This window comes from Mobula birostris, chromosome 12 (genome assembly GCF_030028105.1).
Source record: "Mobula birostris isolate sMobBir1 chromosome 12, sMobBir1.hap1, whole genome shotgun sequence".
Lineage (NCBI taxonomy): Eukaryota > Metazoa > Chordata > Chondrichthyes > Myliobatiformes > Myliobatidae > Mobula > Mobula birostris.
This window is the reverse complement of record NC_092381.1, coordinates 72192608-72214667: the sequence shown is the minus strand read 5'-3', so window position 1 is coordinate 72214667 and position 22060 is coordinate 72192608. Positions and strand designations below refer to the sequence as shown.

Genomic DNA, 22060 nt, shown 5'->3' with positions numbered 1-22060 from the left:
TTACAGAATAAAATGCAAAGCTATCTTTATCATTTGATTTCGGGGGGGTGGTGAAGGAGAGTCGCTGAGACGTTTATAATATAGGAGTAAGACTTTGCACATGGGAACCCGACTTTCTGAACGTAGTTCTGTTTGAAACGGCCGTGCTACCGCTGCCGCTGTCGCTACCGCTCCACGTACCAACACGTCTCTGCCGACACAGAGGAGCGAGGTATAAGCCTCCAAGTAGACCCGGCTGCATTGCTTTACGATCTCCAGTCCTTTCACCGTGATGTCCCGGGCGTCTCCCAATCCCAAACCGATTAAAAACAACATGACACCGTAACTTAATACTTAAAATTATCTCCTCCAGTCCTTTATCAAACCCCTATGCCACAGACCGGATTACGGCACAGCCGCAGAACACGCAGCCGTGCTTCGCGTCGTTTTGCGACGTTGAAGATCAGGAGAAAGTGAAAGGGTCAAGGATCATACTATTAACACTAAGTAGAAATCTGGGGATGGATTACTCCGAGGGATTGAGTGTACCGACTGTAGAGCTAGCTAATGGGTTGAAAATCCCAATACTGGGTCTTGGTGAGTTTCTTAATAATATGCTTGACGGTGACTTTGCTGACTGGCTCAATTTATTGCTCACCATGTGACTTAAATGCAGACTGCATCCTGTTACAATTATATCTAACTATTCCAGCCTGGTAATTTTATTCCTGCAGTATTAAATGAGTGACTTGATTTGATGCATCTCTGCTTGTAGAGTAAGCCCTGATTCACGTGCTGCATGGCACCTCATCACAGCAATTTCCTCAACGAGGTCTGAAAATTGGGTCATGTTTTTTGGATTATGGTTTGCAACCCCACCCTAACCACTTTATTCGTGGGAGATTTTATGAAAATTATCAGAAATGAATTTGAGCTACAGCTTGTTTAGCAGAGATAGTTCAACGTCCAGAAAAAAGAATCTGCAGTTGAACAAAAAAGATCTTCCAATACAGTATATTAATCCATGAAATGTAAAATAAAATTTGATACTCTCTCATGAGAGGATTTATTGGGGGGGGAATTAAAATTTTGTTCAAACCTATATTTTAAAAGGTAAACTGTGGCAGAATGTTTTAGGAATTAATGGTGAAATATTAAAATTCAGGATTGCTAAAGGGTAGAATTGTAGATATTTTGAAAGATTGCAGAACTAATGGAGATTACTGAGAAAGTTAGGAATGAGAACATGAAGTTATTTGTAAAGTGAGTGTTGGAATAATCAAAACTTTAGGTAACAAATGCTGAGATGAGTGTTTTGGCAGCAGGTGGGCAGAAACAATAACACAGTCAGTTAATGCTCAAGATGTAGAATTGTATTCTGTAATCCATATTTATCGTGTAGATTTATTATATGAAACTTTGACTACAGTAATGCAGTAGAGTTGCAAACAGTCTAGTTCATTTTTCAACAGTTGCTAGGGAAAGAAATATTGATTCCAAAGGAGCGAAGACTATGACTTTAATCTTCCTACAATTTATTCTGAGAACATTTATGCTCTTCCTGAACTTGATTTTAGATAAATAAACAGTCAAGGTGATTAGGTGATGGTGGGTTAGAATTGGAGTTGCTTGTATGTTCATGGAAGCTGAATCACTGTTTTCAGTTGATGTTACCACAGAGCACCTTTTGAATGAAAAATAGAGAGGGTGAATGGGTAGATATTTGGGAGCACCAAAGATTATATTGAAGTTTTAGGGGAAAAAAGCTGCTGCAGGTAATCTGAGCTCGGCCAGGTAAATGAGGTTGAAACCATGCAAGTATAATTGTTCTCAATTAGACAAAGGTAAGGAGATGCTGGAGGAGGAGGAGAGATGGCTAGTGACCATCTTTACAGGGCATGTTAGCATAAGCTGTAATTGACTTACTGTACAGGCCAACATTTTCAGCATAAAACCAGATTATAGAGAGAGGGAGCACCATCAACCTCTATAGTATTGCATGGTGCTTGTCATGGACTGAAGTTCAAGGGCAGAAAACACACAACTGCTGCTACATAATGTTTTTAATGTTGCTAGCTGGATTATTTTTCTGAGCATGACCATGTCAATGTAGATTTATGAAAGGAAAATCATGTACAATATATCTATTGGTGCTCTCAAAGGAATTGATGGAAACAAGCCTGTTGATGTGTATTTAGATTTCCAGAAGGCACTTGCTAAGGTGCCACATTAGAGGCTGGTGCACACGATAAGAGCTTGCATTTTTGGGAGAAGTGTGCTAACCTGAACTGAAGACCAGTCATCAGATAAAACGCAGAGAGGTGGAATAACAGATAAAATGCTGGAGGAAATTCGTAGGTCAAGCAGAGAGAAATCCCCACTTTTAAATCTCTTACTAGCTCTTTCTTCAGTTAGTCCTGACGAAGGGTCAGGAAATGTCGACTGTGCCTCTTCCTAGAGATGCTGCCTGGCCTGCTGCGTTCACCCGCAACTTTGGTGTGTGTTGCTTGAATTTCCAGCATCTGCAGAATTCCTTGTGTTTGCGTTTTGAAACATTAACTGTTCCTTTCCTTCTGTGGATATTGCCTGGCCTTCACTGTCGTGTATGTCACTCATGATTTCCGGCACCTGCACATCTCTTGTATCTCTATGGGTCTTTTACAAGCTTGGAGGGATACAACTAGTAGAGTGTCCCATGAATCAGTTCTTGACCCTCAATTACTTACCATCTACGTTAATCATTGGGGGTGGGGAGCAATCTGTGCAGTTCACTGATGAGATGAAAGTAGAAAGAAGGACCTGCTGCAATGAGGATGTAGAGAAAATATAGATAGGTTGAATGAGAGGACCAGAATTTGGCACAGAAAGCTTAATGCAGGTGAGTGTGAAGTTATACGCTTTTATAAAGGGAATCAAAAGACAGATTAAACAGTGAGAAGTTACAAATGAATGAGTAAAGAGGGATCAAGCTGTTCTGTATGAATCACAAAAAGATAGAATACAGATATAGCAAGTTAGGAAGGCAAGTGGCATATTGGCCTTCAGTGTTAATGGATTTGGAGTTCAAAATTAGAGAAGTGTTATGATTCTCTTGGGGGTTGCTGATGCCACACTGTAACTACTGTGACAAAAGAACCAGTTATCAGAAGATTGATGCCGATAAGAGGACAATGGGGGAACATGCAAGGTGCTAATAAGAGAGAGACGAGAGAAATTACCGAAAGGAGACACGGTTCCGAGTATTGTCAGAGACCGGTGGCTTTGAACCCTGAACTGTTTGAAGTTTGATGGACAGGCGATACCCCAGCAGGGGGATAAAAAGGGACAGGTTCGCTAAAGCAACAGACACACGACACCACGAGGTAACGAGACCCTGGAAGCGGTGTGCCCCCACAGGTTGCTGGGAGTTTTGGAGGTCTGGTCGCAGGAGCAGCCGTAGACAGGTAGAAAGATACGGTAGGGCGGGAACCCAGTGTGTGTGTCCGCCCTTGCCTGGGTGCCAGGTTCACCGCAGAAGAACGATCGTATCTGGAACGGAGGGGTCACAGTCGGTGACCTCAGAAGACATTACAAAGGGCTCGCCCGAAAGCTAACTGCGAGGAATATCGAAGGTCTGTGTGGAATCCGTTTTGAATATTCATTCGCTTTCGCTCTCTCTCTTCTCCCCACCCCAACGGCACAACAGCGATTACTGTGAACTGAACTGAACTCAATTGAACTGAACTTTGCGTCACTTGAAACTGGTCATTTACCCCTAGACTGCGATAGAGCTTGATTGATCCTATTATCCTAGTTCTGTGTACATGTGTGTTTTATCATTGCTAAACTGTTGCATTTATATCCTCTTGATTAGAGTACTGTGTTACTTACTTCTTTAATAAAGCTTTCTTAGTTCCAGTAAAAAGCTTTCTTAGTTCCAGTAATCCAGACTCCAACTAAGTGGTCCATTTCTGCTGGTTTGGCAACCCAGTTACGGGGTACGTAACACTACAGAAAGGATATACCAGCATTGGATGAAATCCAGAAGAGAATGACTCAGCTAATTCCTAGGTTGAGTAGGATGTCCTATCATAAATGGCCAAAGAACCTGAACATATATTCTTTTAAGTTTAGTAAAATGAGGGGTGATATTACTGAAATGCACAAGGTGCTAAAGAGGCACAACCGGGTAGATACTGAGATGCTCCCAGTAGCGGGAGGGTCTCAAACATGGGGATGTAGTTACAAAAGAAAGGGCTGTCATTTAAAACTGTGGTGTGTAGGATTTTTATTTTCAATGGGTAGTGAGTATCTGGCATGATCTACCCCAGTGTTTTGGAGGTATGAGAGCTATTTAAAGAGTAAGTAAATATAATTTTGAAAAACAAAGGAATTGTACCAATTCTCAATCCCTGTAGGATCAGGGAATTGAGATTGCAACCTCCTGTGACACCTGACAATATTTTTCTTTTTCTTGTATTCATTGAAATTCCTTTTGAAGGCTACTATTGGACCTACTCAATTTTATCTCATTCAATTCAGCTATAAAGTTTTAGCAATTAGAATTGGAATAAATAAAGATAAACTATCTACACCTTCATGATTTTAAACCAAAGCAATTGATGATTGTATTAGTTCAAGGGAAAGGATTTAAACCCTTGTCAGAGGAAAATCTCAGAATGCAACCAAGGAGGACCAAAGTATTGATAAGAAAAGCGAAAGCAGAAATCAGAGCAGGCTGGTGAGAAGGATGGTAACTACAGAAATATAGAAAGGAAAGGATTAGCAAAAGCCAATGTGGATGCTTTACAGACAGACAGGAAAACTAAATTGGAATATTGCATGCAGGAGTGGGGGTGTTATGTTGAAGTTGTATAAGACATTGGTGAGGCCTACTTTGGAATATTGTGTGCAGTTTTGGTCATCCACCTACAGGAAATATGTCAATAGGTTTGAAAGAGAACAGAGAAAATTTACAAGGATGTTGCTGGAACTTGCAGACCTGGGTTACAGGAGAAGGTTGAATAGGTTAGAACTTTTTTTTCCCCACCTAGAGCATAGCAGAATGAGGGGAGGTAGAATATAAAATTATGAGGGGTATAGTAAAGGCAAACAGGCTTTTTCAACGGAGGTTAAGTGAGACTTGAGTTAGAGGTCATAGGTTAAGGATGAAAGTTAACATATTTAAGGGGAACTTCTTCATTCAAGCTGCCAGTGAAACTGGTGGATGTGGGTTTGATTGCAACGTTTAAGAGGTTTGGATAAGTGCATGGATGGGAGTGGTATGAAGGCCTATGGTCCAGATGCTGATCGATTGGACTTGGTAGAATAGCAGTTTGTCACGGACTAGATGGGCAAAGACACCTGTTTCTGTGCTGTAGTGCTCTACGACTCTATAATAGAGAATCATGAAATAGCAGAGACATTAAACAACATTCTTTATCTGTCTTCAAACAAGAAGACAAAAATATCTCTGGAAAAGTTGAGGACAGCAGAGTTGGTGTGAATGAAGATCATTAGTTAAAAATTGTAGCACTGGGGAAATCATTAGAACAGGATGGTAAAAAAGTAATAGGACTAGTAAAGTACAACGTAGGGTTTTGAAAGATGTTGCTCTGGAGATAGTGGATGAACAAGTCATTACCTTACAAAACTTCACAGATTCTAGAACAAATTGAAAAGCAACATGTTCAACTCGTCTTGAAAAGGGGGTTGGGGAGGAGAGGAGAAGAGAGAAAATGGGGAAGCACAGAGAAGTTACCGGACATCAGGTAATAATAATAACATTACAGTGGCACAGGCAATAAACAGAGAAATACCTGAGGCATGTAAGAATGGAACAGCAGTTATCGTGGGGGACTTTAACTTGTACATGGATTGGGTGAATCAAGTTGGTTGAGGCAGTCTTGAGAAGGACTTCATAGAATGCATCCGTGATGGCTTTCTTGAACAGCATGTTACTGAACTTACAAGGGAACCTCCTATATTAGATCTGGTCCTGTGCAATGAGACAGGTAAAATTAGTGATCTTGTAGTTAGGGATCCTCTTGGAAAGAGTGATCACAGTATGATTGAGTTTCTCATACAAATACAGGGTGCAATAGTTTCAAAACGTTTCAATATTTCAATCTAAAACCAATGTATTATGTCTAAACAATGGAGACAACAATGGGATGAGGGAGGATTTGGCTAGTGTAGACTGGGAACACAGGATATATGGTGAGACGTTGAGGAAGACTTTCAAAGAGATTTTCCGACAAAAGTATATTCTAGTTAAAAGCAAGGACAGTAGGGGTGGGGAGAGCCAGCCTTGGATAACTAAGGAAATAAAAGAAGACATCAAATTATAAGCGTGTGCATACAAAGTCGCCAAGAATAGTGGGAAACTGGAAGATTGGGAAAACTTTGAAGAGCAACAAAGAACCACTAAGCAAGCAATAAAGAAAGGGAAACTAGATTATAAAAATAAACTAGCACAAAATATAAAAACGGATAGTTTTTATAATTATATAAAGTGGAAAAGTGTGGCTAAAGTGAACACAGGTGCCTTGAAGGAAGAGAAGGGGGAATTGATATTGGGTAATGAGGAAATGACAGAGGTTTTGGAATGACTATTTTGTGTCGGTCTTCATGGTGGAGGATATGTCTAACATGCCAAAGAGAAATGTTATGGATGCAATGGAAAGTGAGGACCTCGATGCAATAGCTATCACTAAAGAGGTAGTCCTGAAGATAGACAAGTCCCCTGGTCCTGAAGGAATGCATCCCAGTGTACTGAAAGAAATGGTAGAAGTTATAGTAGAGACTTTGGTGATAATTTACCAAAATTCTCTGGACTCTGGACGGGTCCCAGCGGATTGGAAGACAGCAAATGTTATGCCACTATTCAAAAAAAGATCTAGGCCAAAGGCAGGTAACTATAGGCCAAGCAACACACATCAAAGTTGCTGGTGAACGCAGCAGGCCAGACAACATCTCTAGGAAGAGGTACAGTCGAGACCCTTCGACAGGACTAACTGAAAGAAGAGATAGTAAGAGATTTGAAAGCGGGAGGGGGAGGGGGAGATCCGAAATGATAGGAGAAGACGGGACTGACGAAGGGTCTTGGCCCGAAACGTCGACTGTACCTCTTCCTAGAGATGCTGCCTGGCCTGCTGCGTTCACCAGCAACTTTGATGTGTGTTGCTTGAATTTCCAGCATCTGCAGAATTCTTCGTGTTTGAGTAACTATAGGCCAGTTAGTTGGGAAAATGTTTGAAGCTATCATTGAAGAAGAAATAGTGAGGATCTGGAAAGAAATGGATCCATCAGGCAGACACATGGAAGAATGGACTGAGTGCAGTGTGTCCAAGTTTGCTGATGATACTAAATTGAGTGGAAAAGCAAATTGCACAGAAGATAAGGAGAGTCTGCAGGGAGATATAGATCGGTTAAGTGAGTGGGCAAGGATCTGGCAGATGGAGTACAACATTGGTAAATGCAAGGACATCCACTTTGGACGGAAAAATGAAAAATCGGATTATTATTTAAATGGTAAAAAATTGCAGCATGCTGCTTTGCAGAGGGACTTGAGAGTGCTTGTGCATGAATCAGAAAAAGTTGGTTTGCAGGTGCAGCAGGCTATCAAGAAGGCAAATGGGATGTTGGTCATTGCTAGAGGGATTGAATTTAAGAGCAGGGAAGTTATGCTGCAGCTGTACAGGGTACTGGTTAGGCTGCACCTGGAGTACTGCGTGCAGTTCTGGTCTCCTTACTTGAGGAACGATATACTGGCTTTGGAGGCAGTGCAGAGGATATTCCCCAGGTGGATTCCAGAGATGAGGGGGTTAGACTATGAGGAGAGATTGAGTCGCCTGGAACTGTACTCAATGGAATTCAGTAGAATGAGAGGAGATATACATATACAAATACAATTATGAAAGGCATAGATAAGATAGAGGCAGGAAAGTTGTTTCCATTGGTAGGTGAGACTAAAACTAGGGGACATAGCCTCAAGATTCAGGGGAGTAGATTTAGGACGGAGATGAGGAGAAACTTTTTCACAGAGAGTAGTGAATATGTGGAATTCTCTGCCCAATGAAGCAGTGAAGGCTACCTCAGTAAATATATTTAAGACAAGGTTGGATAGATTTTTGCATAGTAGGGGAACTAAGGGTTATGGGAAAAAGGCAAGTTGGTGGAAATGAGTCCCTGACCAGAGATCTTATTGAATGGCGGAGCAGGCTCGACGGGCCAGATGGCCTACTCCTGCTCCTATTTCTTATGTTCTTGTTAGTAATAAAATAATGTTAAAATCAATTACAAATAAATGCACACTTGATATATTTTATTAGCATTCGCCAAAGGCAACTTTAGGCAGTCCTGTTAGTACATACCAAATATATGTAAATCACATATGACAAATCCATTAGATTTTTTTGAGGTTGCAACTTGAAGAATGGATAAGAACAAACCAGCTGATGTGGTGTATTTGAACATTCAGAAGGCCTTTGATAAGTTCCACACAAAAGATTATTAAACGAAAGTGCATGTATGCTCTTGCGTAATGTATTCATGTGGATTGGGCAGAAAATAAGTGATGAATTAACAGATTTTTTTCAAGTTGAGTGGCAATGACTGGTAGAATCATGATGAGAGCCTCCACTCCTCTTCTGTGCCAGTTTTGCTTATTACTCAATTCCTTGATCTTTCAAAAATATTGACTTCTTTGTCAAGACAATAAAAATGGATTGAGTTACTTATAGCAATTCTTATATCAACATTTTTGCCGATCTCTTCCTCTTTCTCTGCTCTATATCATTGAAATTTCTTGCATTTCGGATACCAATGACCTTTTTATTCCTCCTTTTCAAGCAGTCAGTGATTCTGTTACTCTCTTAGCAAAATGGGGGAAGGGGGAGGAATGCAAGGTGGCAGATGATAGGTGAGACCAGGTGATGGGGAAGGTAGACGGGTGGGTGGGAGAGTGGGAAATGATATAAGAAGCTGAGAGGAGACAGGTGGAAGAGGTGAAGGGCTGAAGAAGAAGAAATCTAATTGGAGAGGACAGTGGACCATGGAATAAAGGGAAGGAGGTGATGGTTAGGTCATGAGAGTGGAGGAGGAGAAGAAAATGGGTGAGAGGGTAACCAGAATGGAGAATGGATATAGAAAGAAGGGGGCAGTGGGGAAAATAGACAGGTGTGATTATCAGAAACTAGAGAAATCACGTTCATATCATCAGGTTGGAAGCTACCCAAATGGAATATGAGTTTGGCCTCATCATGGCAGTGGAGGAAGCCATGGACTGATATGTCAGAATGGGAATGGAAGTCAAATTGAAATGGATGGCAACCAGGAGATCCTGTCTTTTTCAGCAGACAGAGCAGAGGTGCTCAATAAGTGGTCCTCCAATTTGTATCACATACCATTGACGTAGAGGAGGCCACTATGGGAGCACCAGGTAAAATACGTAGCCGTGACAGACTTGCAGGTGGAGTGTTGCCTCACTGAAAGGGCTATTTGGGGCTTTGAATGGTGGTGGAGAAGGTCGTCCAGGGGCAGATGTTACACTTATCACAGTTGCCAAGATAAGTGCCAGGAGGGAGATGCATGTGCTCTAGGTTTTTAGCATCTGCAGAGTGCCTTGTATTTATGCCTTACTGTTCTTTCTACATTTCTATATTTCTATTGTGCTGTCCTTTCTATATTAGTTGTGACACTAAATATGATAATATCATAAAAATGCAAGGAAGAGGGAGAGGGAGGGTGATGGGAGGAGAGGGAATGGCTTGGCAGAGAGAGTGAAATAAACGCAGAGAGATGGAATGAGAGAGAGAAAAGCAGGAGAGGGAAACAATTACACTGAGTGAGTGTTACAGTTGAGGGAGTTGATAATGTTATTTACTTATTCATTTGATAAAGACAGTCTTAGTAAGGCTGTAAATTGCCTCTGAACTAATTCCTTGTTATTCAATCACATTGGTGTGTTTGGATTCACCTTGAGTAGACTGGGTATAAGTGACATATTTACTGCCCTGATGAATACCAATGAACTAGGTGAGTTTTTACAACTGTTTTATGATTTCATCATCACCATTACCAAAGTTATCTTTTAAACTGTAGATGTAGTTAATTTCCTACCAGAGGAGGAACGTGTGCATCTGGATTAATTGCCCATATCTGTGGATATAGTGCACCAATTTAGAACTTGTACTGCAGTAAGCAGTTTATTAACACGGGGAAAGGGAGATATCCGACTGAGTAAAAAATGCATTGTCCCCGCAGATCTTGGGGATGCTTAGACCATGACACCTCAAAGTAGACAGGCAGCATTCAAGATAAAATTGTAAACTTCAGGTTCAGGCATTTGGAGCACACTGAAGCCCAGAGCAGCAGCAGAAAGAGTACACTACCTTCCAAATACTTACCAGGCATCTCCGTCCCATGTGTGGATGTCTCCAACTCCCACCTCAAAACTCACGTAGTCAGAGAGGAAGCAATGAACCTTTGATCCCAAGGGATTGATCAAGAGAAAGAATTTTCAAGGAAAAAATATCTGATGAATATTTGAATTACACAGTATCAGAATCAGCATTCTATTTTAAGTAGGTACAGGATATTACTGGCAATCAACGTGATGCTCAAGCCATTGTGTCCTTGTGTCTGTTTTCTGGTAATGCAGCAAGCCTTCTCTTAGACTTGATGTTCATTTTGTCTAAGTCATTTGCAAACACAACCTCTACAGCAAGACAGGATTCTCTGAGATTCAAAAGCATGTAGTTACATGAAAATAATGCGATGTTATTTAAAATACAAGTTTTGAAGAACAGCAGTGAAAATTAAGTTCTGTAATGTTTAATTTATTCATGCTTCTGTGTATTAGAGTCATACAGAAGTACTGTGCAGAAACAGGCCCTTTGGCACATCAAGTCCTTGCTAAACCATGTAGACTACCTAATCCCATGGACCTGAGCCGGAACCATAGCCCTCCATACCTCTACTATCCATATGCCTATCCAAACTTCGCTTAAACGTTGAAATCAAGCTCGCATACATCACTTCTGCTGGCAGCTCATTCTACACTCTCATGACCCTCTGAGTGAAGAAGTTTCCCCTCATGTTCCCCTTGAACTTTTCACCTTAACCTCTGGCTGTTGTCCCATCCAACCTCATAGAAAAAGCTTGCTTGTATTTACCTTATCTATACCCCTCATAATTATGTATATCTGTATCAAATTTCCCTCAGTCTTCTATGTTCTAAGGAATAAAGTCTTAACCTATTCAATCATTCTTTATAACTTAGATCCTCCAGACCTGCCAACATCCTTGTAAATGTTCTCTGTACTCTTTCAATCTTTACATCTTTCCTGTAGATAGGTGACCAAAACTGCTCACAATACTCCAGATTAGGCCTCGTCAATGTCTTGTACAACTTCAACATAACATCCCATCTCCTGTACTCAGTACATTGATTTATGAAGGCCAATTAGCCAAAAGCTTTCTTTAATGCCCTATCTATGCTGTGACACCACTTTCAACAACTTATGGGCCTGTGTTCCCAGATCCCTTTGTTCTACCACACTACTCAGTGCCCTACAGTTCACTGTGTAAGATCTACCCAGGTTGGTCCTACCAAAGTGCAATACCTTGCATTCGACTGCATTAAATTCCATCTGCTGTTTTTCAGCTGATGCAGATCCCTCTGCAAGCCACGATAGCCTTCCTCACTGTCCACTATACCCCCAATCTTGGTGCCATCTACAAATTTGCTGATCCAATTAACCACATTATCATTCAGATTATCGATATAGATGACAAACAACAAGGGACACAGCACCGATCACTGCTGCACACCACTAGTCACAGGCCTTCTGTCAGAGAAGCAACCATCAACTACCACTCTCTGGTTTCTCCCACAAAGCCAGTGTCTAATCCAGTTTACTACCTTATCTTGAATGCTGAGTGACTGAACCTTGACCAATCTTCAACGCGGAATCTTGTCAAATGCCTTGCTAAAATCTATGTAGATAATGTCCACTGCCTTGCCTTCATCCGCTTTCTTAGTAACTTCCATGTCTATCCAAATACTCATATATCTGGTCCCTTAGAATAACTTTTCCACAACTGATGTCAGACTCACTGGCTTATAATTTCCTGGTTTATGTTTTGCGCCTTTCTTAAGCAGTGGAACAATATTGACTATCCTTTAATCAACTGGTATCTCTCCTGTCGCAAAGAATGATTTAAATATCTTTGCTAAGGCCCTGGAATTTCTGCACTTGCCTCCCATAGGGTTCGAAGGAACACCTTGTCAGGTCCTGGGGATTTATCCACCCAGATTTGCCTCAGTATAGCAAACACCTCTCTTGTAATCTATATCGGGTCCATGAAGTTGATTGCACTTTGCCTCACTCCTATAGGCTCTGTGTCCATCTCCAGAGTAAATACAGCTGGAAAAAAATAATTTAAGGTTTTCCCCCATCTGTTTTGGCTCCACACATGAATTACTATTCCGATCTTCCAGAGAACCAATTGCAATCCTTTTGCTCTTAACATATCTGTAGAATCCCTTGAGATTCTCCTTTACATTGTCTACTAGAGCAACCTCATGCCTTCTTTTTCTTTCACTCCTGATTTCGTTCATAAGTGGTCTTTTGCATTTCTTATACTCCATAAACACCTCATTTGGTCCTACCACCCTATACCTGCACTTCATCATGACAATAGACAGCTCACCCTGCTCTTCTTGGGCACTGGTATGGTTGTTGCCCTTTTGAAGAAGGTGGAAACCCACGACTACAGCAATGAGAGATTGAAGACATCCTTGAACACTTCTACCAGTTGGTTGGCAAGGTTTTCAGGGCTCTACCAGGTACACCATCAGGCCTGCCGCCTTGAGAGGATTCACCCTATTGAAAGATGTTCTGATGTTGGCCTTCAAGATAGAAATCACATGGTCACCAGATGCTACAGGGATATGCACAGACGTAGTTTTATTCTCGCTTTCAAAGAGAGTATAAAAGGTGTCGAGCTCTGGGCGTGAAGCATCACAACCATTCATGATGTTAGGATTTGCTTTGTAGGAAGTAATGGCATGATGTACATCCGATTCCATCTCTAACCACATTTGGAATTTCTTTTTCACTCAAAATAGTCTTCAGTAGGTTGAACCTGGACTTCTTGTATAGTTCTGCATCACTGGTCTTGAATGCCACTGAGCTAGCCCTCAGAAGACTATGAATCACTTGGTTCATCCATGGCTTTTGGTTTTGGTTTCTCCAGTATGTTCTTGAAGGCACACACTTATCCACACGGGTCTTGATGAAGTTGGTGACAACTGTGGTGTATTCATTCAGACTTGACAATCAATCCTTGAATATAGTCTAGTCCACCGACTCAAAGCAATCCTGTAAGCATTCCTCCAACTCCCTTAACCTTACCTGCTTGGTCCTCGCCACTGATTTAAAACAGGAAATAGAAAAGGTGTGTCAAAACGGCAATGTTATGATAGTCATGGGAGATTTTAATATGCAGGTTGATTGGGGAAATCAGGCTGGTAATGGATCTCGAGTGAATTTGTTGAATGCCTATGAGATGGCTTTTAGAGCAGTTTGTTGTTTAACCTACTGGGGATCAGCTATACTGGATTGGGTGTTATGAAATAAACTGAAGGTGGTTAGGGAGCTTAAGGTAAAAGAGCCCTTAGGAGCCAGTGATCACAATATGATTGAGTTCAATTTGAAATTTGATAGAAAGTAAAATATGAAGGAAATTACAGTGGTATGAAAGAGGAGTTGGCCAAAGTAAATTGGAAGCAGCTGCTGGCAGAGGTAATGGAAGAGCAGCAATGGCTTGAGTTTTTCGGGAAAATGAGGAAGGGGCATGATAGATGTATTCCAAAAACAGAGAAATACTCAAATGACAAAATAGTACAACCATGGCTGACAAGGGAAATCAAAGCTAATGTAAAAATAAAAGAGAGGGCATACAACAAAGGAAAAATTATTGGGAAGACAGAGGATTGGGAAGCTTTTTTAAAACATTTTAGAGAGCAATTAAAAGAATCATTAGAAGGGAAAAGATGAAATATGAAAGCAAGCTAGCAAACAGTATCAGACTGGATAGTAAAAGCTTTTTCAAGTATGTAAAAAATAAAATAGAGATGAGAGTGGATATAGGACTGCTCGAAAATGAGGTTGGAGAAATAATAACTGGAGACAAGGAGATGGCAGATAAACTAAATGAGTATTTTTCATCAGTCTTCATTGTGGGAAGACACTAGCAGTGTGCCAGATGTTGTAGTGCGTGAAGGAAGGGAAGTGAGTGCAGTTACTATTACAAGGGAGAAGGTGCTCAAAAAGCTGAAAGACCCAAAAGTGCGTTAGTCATCCGGACCAGATGAACTGCAGCCTAGGGTTCTGAAAGAGTCAGCACAAGAGATTGGGGTGGAATTAGAAGTGATCTTTCAAAACTGGAAAATTGCAAATGTCACTCCACTCTTTAAGAAAGGAGGAAGACAGCAGAAAAGAAATTATAGACCAGTTAGCTTGATCTCAGTGGTTGGAAAGATCTTGGAGTCAATTGTTAAGGATGAAGCTATGGAGTATTGGTGACACAGGACAAGCTGGGACAAAGTCAGTATGGTTTCCTTAAGGGAAAATCTTCCCTGACAAACCTGTTGGAATTCTTTGTTGAAATTACAAGTAGGATAGATAAAGGGGATGCAGTGGATGTTGTATATTTGGACTTTCAGAAGGCCTTTGACAAGGTGCTACACATGAGGCTTCATACCTGGTTAAGAGCCCATGGTATTACAGGAAAGTTACTAACGTGGTTAGAGCATTGGCTGATTGGTAGGAGGCAGCGAGTGGGAATAAAAGGATCCGTGTCTGGTTCGCTGCCAGTGATTAGTGGCGTTCCACAGGGGTCGATGTTAGGACCACTTCTTGTGCCGTATATCAATGATTTAGATGATGGAGTAGATGGCTTTGTTGCCAAGCTTGCAGATGATACAAAGATTGGTGGAGGGGCAGGTAGTTTTGAGGAAACAGATAGGCTGCAGAAGGACCTTAGATTTAGAGAACGGCCAAGAAAGTGGCAAATTAAATACATTGTTGGAAAGTTCATGGTCATGCACTTGGTAGCAGAAATAAGTGTACAGACTATTTTCTAAATAGGGTTGTGTCCTCTAGTCTTAGACTCTCCCACTATAGGAAACATCCTCTCCATGTCCACTCTATCAAGGCCTTTCACCGTTCAATAGGTTTCAAGTAGTTCACCTCTCATTCTTCTGAATGCTTACGAATTCAGGCCTAGAGTCATCAAACGCTCTTCGTATGCCAAGCTGTTTAACCCTGGGTCATTTTCGTGACCCTCCTTTGAACCCTCTCCAGTTTCAGCACATCCTTTCTAAGATAAAGAGCCCAAAACTGCTCACAATACTCCAGTGCTCACCATTGCTTTATGAAGTCTCAACATTACAACCTTGTTTTTATATTCTAAGCCACTTAAAATGAATGCTAACATTGCATTTGCCTTCCACAACATACTCAATTATCAAATTGATTGATCTGTTTGATTTCCTCTTTTTCTAGTCATTCTGCCTCATGTTTAAAATTCTTCCCAACTGCAGTCCTCTTAAATGCCAAAGTGCCTTCCCTGCAAGGACATTCTTCCTTAGTCTGTGCGCCACAGGATCTGTTTTATCACAAATTTCAATGCACATTTAATTTGTAACAGTCCATGCCCTTACAGAGGCTTTACATAGCATTTCCCTGCCCACACAATGTATAACTATCCAACAATGCCTTTATGACAGCCTGAACACTTGAGGTTGACGTTTTCACATTCCATACTACACCTTCCTTCTGCAGCCTCACTAGCTTTACTTCCATTCTCCTAACTGAGCTCATCCAGTATCCTTTCTGTTGATCTACTAAAAAGCTGCAATGGAAACTTCTTGCAGAGATTTCAAATATTAGTATCTTAATAATTTTAATCCATGTTGATATTTTTGTGTTTAAGATGTCATCCATTCTAATGTATAACAACTACATCAGACAAGATTGTAACTGTAAGATTTTTAAGAAAATAAATTGTGAGAGATTCAAACTGGAATTTTTTTCTCTCTAGTATGCTTTCTGTTGATTTTCAGCAAATCATTGCATTTATACTCGTGATCTAAATGTGTATTCTTTTCTTGCTATTGACAGGTTTTTGTGATACACTATAAATTTACAATGTTTGGGTTATGGCCTCAGTGTTCTGTAAATGTACATGAGTGCATGAGATTGGTTGTGGGTTGGAGATTAAGCATCCAAAATGGCAGCATATGTGAAATTCCCTCTTGCCAACGTCCTCATTAACCCTAGAATAGCTATCTGCATACAACCAGCCCCTTCAGCGGAGACAGTTTGATAATTTTCATAACAATAGTTATTAGAAGCTACTTTTAATAGGAGTTTTGAACTTTAATTCAATAAACATGAAATCCTTGGGTTTGTTGAAAGTGAGGCAGGTCAAGGACTGAAGTTTAGATGGGTTAACCTGTGAATGAATACTGCAAGTTTATGAATGGCTTCCTGAGTAAATATGTAAAAGATTCTTCATAGCTTTTGCACTTTCAAATTTAGAGATGACTATTTGTGAAATGTACTTGACAGGATTTAGGAGGCTATTTATAAATCAGGAGCAGGAGTAAGCCATCTGGCCCTCTTAGCCTGCTTTGCCATTTAATAAGATTGTAATTCCAATTTCCCCTTCCTGTGTATTCCCGGTAATCTTTCACTGCCTTGCTTATCAAACTTTATACAGTTCTACTTTCAAAATATTGAGACTGTGCTTCCACCGCCCTTTGAGGAAGAGATTTCTAAACACTCTTGACACTTGGGGTGTGGGGGTTAACAATTGCTTCTGCCATAAGTGCACAGCCCTGTATTTTTAAACAGTGTGTTCTAATTCTAGATTCTCCTGCAAGAGGAAACATTATCTCCCCATCCACCTTGAGGGGAGAATCATATGGGAAATGAAGCTTAGCTCTATTAGGGGTTTGGGTGAAGGGATAATATTGAAGGAGAAGCCAATGTGCAGAGCAATGAGAGCTAGTGTGGATCAGGAAGGACGGAAGGGGCATTATAGGATACTAGCAAATACAGTCAGAAATAGGAAAAATGCTACAATAAAATTAAGGCTAAAAGTTAAGAAGAAATGGAGAAGACAGTTCATGTGTCAACTTATGATTTTAATGAGGTCAGTAAAATATGGAAATGATATATTAAATTTGGTTAATGCTACATGTCTGTTAGTGCATAGTGTGAGATAAATAAGGTTTGTAAACTGCAGGTACCAGAACTTGCTTGGAAGCATGAAGTGATGATGATGACGGAAATTGTAAACAAAAGGCTGGGACTGGGCATTAAATATTCCTGGATACAAAGTACTTGAGATGGATAGAAGAGGAGCAGCATTGATGTGAGTGAGTGGGAGTGAGTGAAAGCTCCATAGGAAACATCCTAAATGGATCCATCGTAGCTTAGTGTGGCAACTGCTCTGTCCGAATCTACAAGGAACTGCAGGGTTGTGAACTCAGCTCAGCACATAATGGAAACCTTCATGGACTTTGTCAATACATCTCACTGCTTTGGAAAAGCAGTCAACATAATCAAAGACTCCTCACACACTAGACATTTTCTCTCCCCCCCCCCCCCCCCATTGTACATAAGACACAAAAGCCTGAAAGCACATGCCATCAGACTTGAGGACAGCTTCTGTCCAACCTTTATATGACTATTGAACAGACCTCTTGTACAATCTACCTCATCCTGGCCTTGCACCTTATTGTCTCACTTTCTCTGTAACTATAACACGATATTCTGCAGTCTATTACTGCTTTTTTTTCTTGTACTAACCTGATGTATTGATGTGATGAACTGATCTGTGTGGATGGCATGCAAAACAGTTTTTTTTATTGTACCTCAGTAGACGTGACAATAATTACCAATTACCTAGTGGATCAAGTGTGCCAAGTTTCAGATGAGGAACTTTTAGTCTATAGTAACAATAACATTATAGAATTTAGATAAGCTATAACAAGGAAGGAACAATATGAACTAAGAGTAATTCTTCAGAGAAAGGCCAACTTCTGTGGGATGAGAGTTGTTCAGGGCCACATAAATTGGAACTAAAAGTTAACCAGCCAAACTATAAAAGAGCAATAGACTGACCTTAAGGAAGAGACAATTCAGGTACGGTTTAGTGCACTCTCCTGAGAAGCAAATGAAAAGCAAACAAATCCAGAGCTCAGTGAATGAGAAACTGATAAAGGTAAAGCAAGAAATGGCTGAATGTGACAAATGTAGGGTTAAAAATGTTGAGAACCAGGCTGATTACAAAAGAGCCAGAGGGGAAGTGAAAACAAAAATCAGAGACAAAGAGGGGTTTAAAAAAATAATTATCTGCCAACAAAAATAGGAGGACAATCTATGGCCATATAAGTAGTAAAAAGATAGAACATCTATGATTACTTCAATTAGATTTGCCTTCCTTCTTGAATTTGGTGTTGGTTATGGTGACTCTGAGGAGTTCTGGCATGGGAGATGAGGGAAGTGACATTGTGAGTCTGTAACTCAAGTTATTCTTCATCAGGTTTTGGAACTATTAAGGCTCTGAGTTTTTTTTCAATACAGTTAGCCTTTATTGACTAACTGTATGTCAGGGAGGTGGCAAGGCCAGACTGGGCAATTTGTTATGGAGAGAAATCAAATACACCCATGTCAAGGACAGAGTCATCAATGAGTAGTTCTTTGAAGCACTTTTTCTAATAGGTGCTATCCACATCTCAACCCAATAAGTTGACTTGTGTTTTTGGCTGTCTGAGAGGCGGGTCATTGACTGGGACACAACTGGTTTTGAAGGTGTCCTGCACATCACATCAAAGCCGAACATTGTGACAAAAGAACCAGTTATCAGAAGATTGATGCCGATAAGAGGACAATGGGGGAACATGCAAGGTGCTAATAAGAGAGAGACGAGAGAAATTACCGAAAGGAGACACGGTTCCGAGTATTGTCAGAGACCAGTGGCTTTGAACCCTAAACTGTTTGAAGTTTGATGGACAGGCAATACCCCAGCAGGGAGATAAAAAGGGACAAGTTCGCTAAGGCAACAGACACACGACTACACGAGGTAATGAGACCCTGGAAGCGGTGTACCCCACAAGTTGGTGGGAGTTTTTTGAGGTCTGATCGCGGGACCAGCCATAGACGCACAGGGTGGAAAGATACGGTCGGCGGGAACCCGGTGTGTGTGTCCGCCCTTGCCTGGGTGCCAGGTTCACCGCAGAAGAACGATCGTATCTGGAACAGAGGGGTCACAGTCGGTGACCTCAGAAGACATTACAAAGGGCTCACCCGAAAGCTAACTGCGAGGAATATCTAAGGTCTGTGTGGAATCTGTTTTGAATATTCATTCGCTTTTGCTCTCTCTCTTCTCCCCGCCCCAACGGCACAACAGTGATTACTGTGAACTGAACTGAACTCAATTGAACTGAACTTTGCGTCACTTGAAACTGGTCATTTACCCCTAGACTGCGATAGAGCTTGATTGATCCTATTATCCTAGTTCTGTGTACATGTGTGTTTATCATTGCTAAACTGTTGCATTTATATCCTTTTGATTAGAGAACTGTGTTAATTATTTCTTTTATAAAACTTTCTTAGTTCCAGTAATCCAGACTCCAACTAAGTGGTCCATTTCTGCTGGTTTGGCAACCCAGTTATGGGGTACGTAACAACATCTATTAGACAGCTGATGATTCTCCTGAGGTTTCGTGTTTACAGCTGTGAGAGATCTGTCCAAGGTCACATGTTGGCTAGTGACATCTGGTGATCTGGCCAAGATCATGTGTTAGGCTGCAGTTACAGGAGATCTGACCAGGATCATATGTTGGATTGTGGCATCTTTACATTGCATCATTTTCAAGAGAAATACAGGGAGTGGTACCCATACCAACCAAAGTGACTCTACCAAGTGAGTAAACATAGCAATCACACACTTTCTTGTGAGAGCTCTTAGAATTACAATCTGGGTTATTGGTATATCTGATCTGCCATCAGATGATCTCTCCATTTCAAAAAAAAAATCAGACCTAAGGTTAATAAGAAACCAGCTGATTATTATTCTGTAACTATACTGTAAAAAGGAATAAGATTAGTATAGATGATTCATTCTGAACATCAGAAGAACAAGAATTATGTACTAATGTCAGAATAAAATGAGCTTTTAATGTTCCTCTGTAGCAAAATGGATTATTGCTTAATCTGATATACCTGCAAGCTTTATATTGCCATAGAGTGCAGCCTATCAGATATAATTTTAGAATGTAGAGTCATAGAGCTTAGGCCACATTAAAGTTTTCATATGGGGACAAAGGTTTCTCATCTCCTTTTAAATATCTGATTTTCACAGACATTTGTCCTAGTGTTTATGTTCTGATATTCATAATTTTTTCTCTCTGATGACAATGCACATTTAGGTAACTTCTTCTGACTAAACTTAGCAAAATTTTGCATGATGGGAATGAAACTCTCAAAATGTTAAAAAAAAATGAGAATTAGCAATGCAGATTATTGTTTTTTTTAAAATCAGTTAATTACGTGGAGGAGATTCCGATGGCATTTGGTTTGTGATAAACCGACTAATTAGTACTGGAAGATGCCATTCAAACTGCTGACTGGTTAAGATGAAGCCCTGCTAATTTATTATAGCACTGCTGTTTTCTAGTCCAAACACTGACAGGTACATGCTACCCTGTATCAAAAATCTTACTCTGGCCTGCAAATTCCTGTACTGCAACAGGGACATAGGGCAAAACCCTGCCTTATATTGGCACTTCAAGAGGAGTGAGTAGCCCACTACTTGAAACGGAGAAGCTGCTTCTGAGGACTGTGATTGTCGATGGGTGCAGATCATCAGCACTGAGATCTGTGCTTCATGACTGCACCCTTGCAAAGTACTGCTGTGGACTGGAGGCACCTTTTCCATTTAGTGACTGATTGCCCAAATCCTATAACCTTTCTCTTATAATCTCTTAGTTTCTATCTTATCCTGCTGGATGTGATGGAAACTACTGTTCTTCACCACCCCCGCCCCCTGCCATTTGCCTGCACAGTTCTGCCAAGTCCTGAGAGTTTGCTGATAGAAAAAGCTCAACATCGGGTTTCTGGCACAGCGGTGCTGTCCATAACATGTTTCTCTGTATATGATGCACTAATTAGAAATGATTCCCTTAGTGCTTTAGCACACATCCTAAGTGGTTAGTGTGGTATTAATGTAGTAATCTAGTGGTGTCCTTATCCTTTTCACAAATGTGTTTTTCATATTACAGCTCTTCAGTGTGTTCTTGTTATGTACAAACTGGACCTGTTGTCAATAATTGAGCTAACTATTTATGAATCATGAAGGATTTATGTAAATCTAGTGGGCTCCATCTTTGGCACTAGCCTACAAAATACCCATGACATCTTTAGGGAGCGGTGTCTCAGAAAGACAGCGTCCATTATTAAGGACCTCCAGCACCCAGGGCATGCCCTTTCCTCACTGTTACCATCAGGTAGGAGATACAGAAGCCTGAAGGCACACACTCATCAATTCAGGAACAGCTTCTTCTCCTCTGCCAGCCGATTCCTAAATGGACATTGAAGCTTTGGACACTACCTCACTTTTTTTAAAATATACAGTATTTTTGTTTTTGCACATTTTAAAACATCTATATACGTAATTGATTTACTTGTTTATTTATTATTATGTTTTTTTCATTTATTATTATTATTTTCTCTCTCTCTCCCCTAGATTATGTATTGCATTGAACTGCTATTGCTAAGTTAACAAATTTCTTGTCACATGCTGGTGGTGGTAAACCTGATTCTGATTCTGATTTTATATATATTTTTAGCAAATCTAGAGTTGGAGTAGTTCTGTCGGTTGGTTACAAGGGCAAATGTTAGAATTTCAGCAGTGAAAGAGTAAAGCTGAGGGAGCTGCAGAGATGAAATAAGATTTTTTTAATATATGCATGTATGACTGGAAGGATGTAGAATCTAAGCTGGGAGTGCAGATAAACAGC

The 22060-nt window shown here is 40.6% G+C and overlaps 2 protein-coding genes across 4 annotated transcripts in view; one reads left to right on the top strand and one right to left on the bottom strand.

Annotated features, from left to right (window-relative positions):
* dph5 (diphthamide biosynthesis 5) overlaps nt 1-447 on the bottom strand; it is an 84248-nt gene extending 83801 nt beyond the window's left edge. Inside the window, exon 1 of the mRNA XM_072274093.1 lies at nt 181-447. Coding sequence (XP_072130194.1) covers nt 181-315 — 135 coding nt within the window. The 5' untranslated portion in view covers nt 316-447. The remainder of the gene's footprint in view (nt 1-180) is intronic.
* The window catches only part of LOC140206037 (uncharacterized oxidoreductase ZK1290.5), a 159924-nt gene continuing 138298 nt past the window's right edge, over nt 435-22060 (top strand). For all 3 annotated transcript variants that reach the window (XM_072274095.1, XM_072274097.1, XM_072274094.1), the window contains exon 1: nt 435-576. In XM_072274095.1, the coding sequence (XP_072130196.1) occupies nt 501-576 (76 nt within the window). In that variant the 5' untranslated portion in view covers nt 435-500. The remainder of the gene's footprint in view (nt 577-22060) is intronic.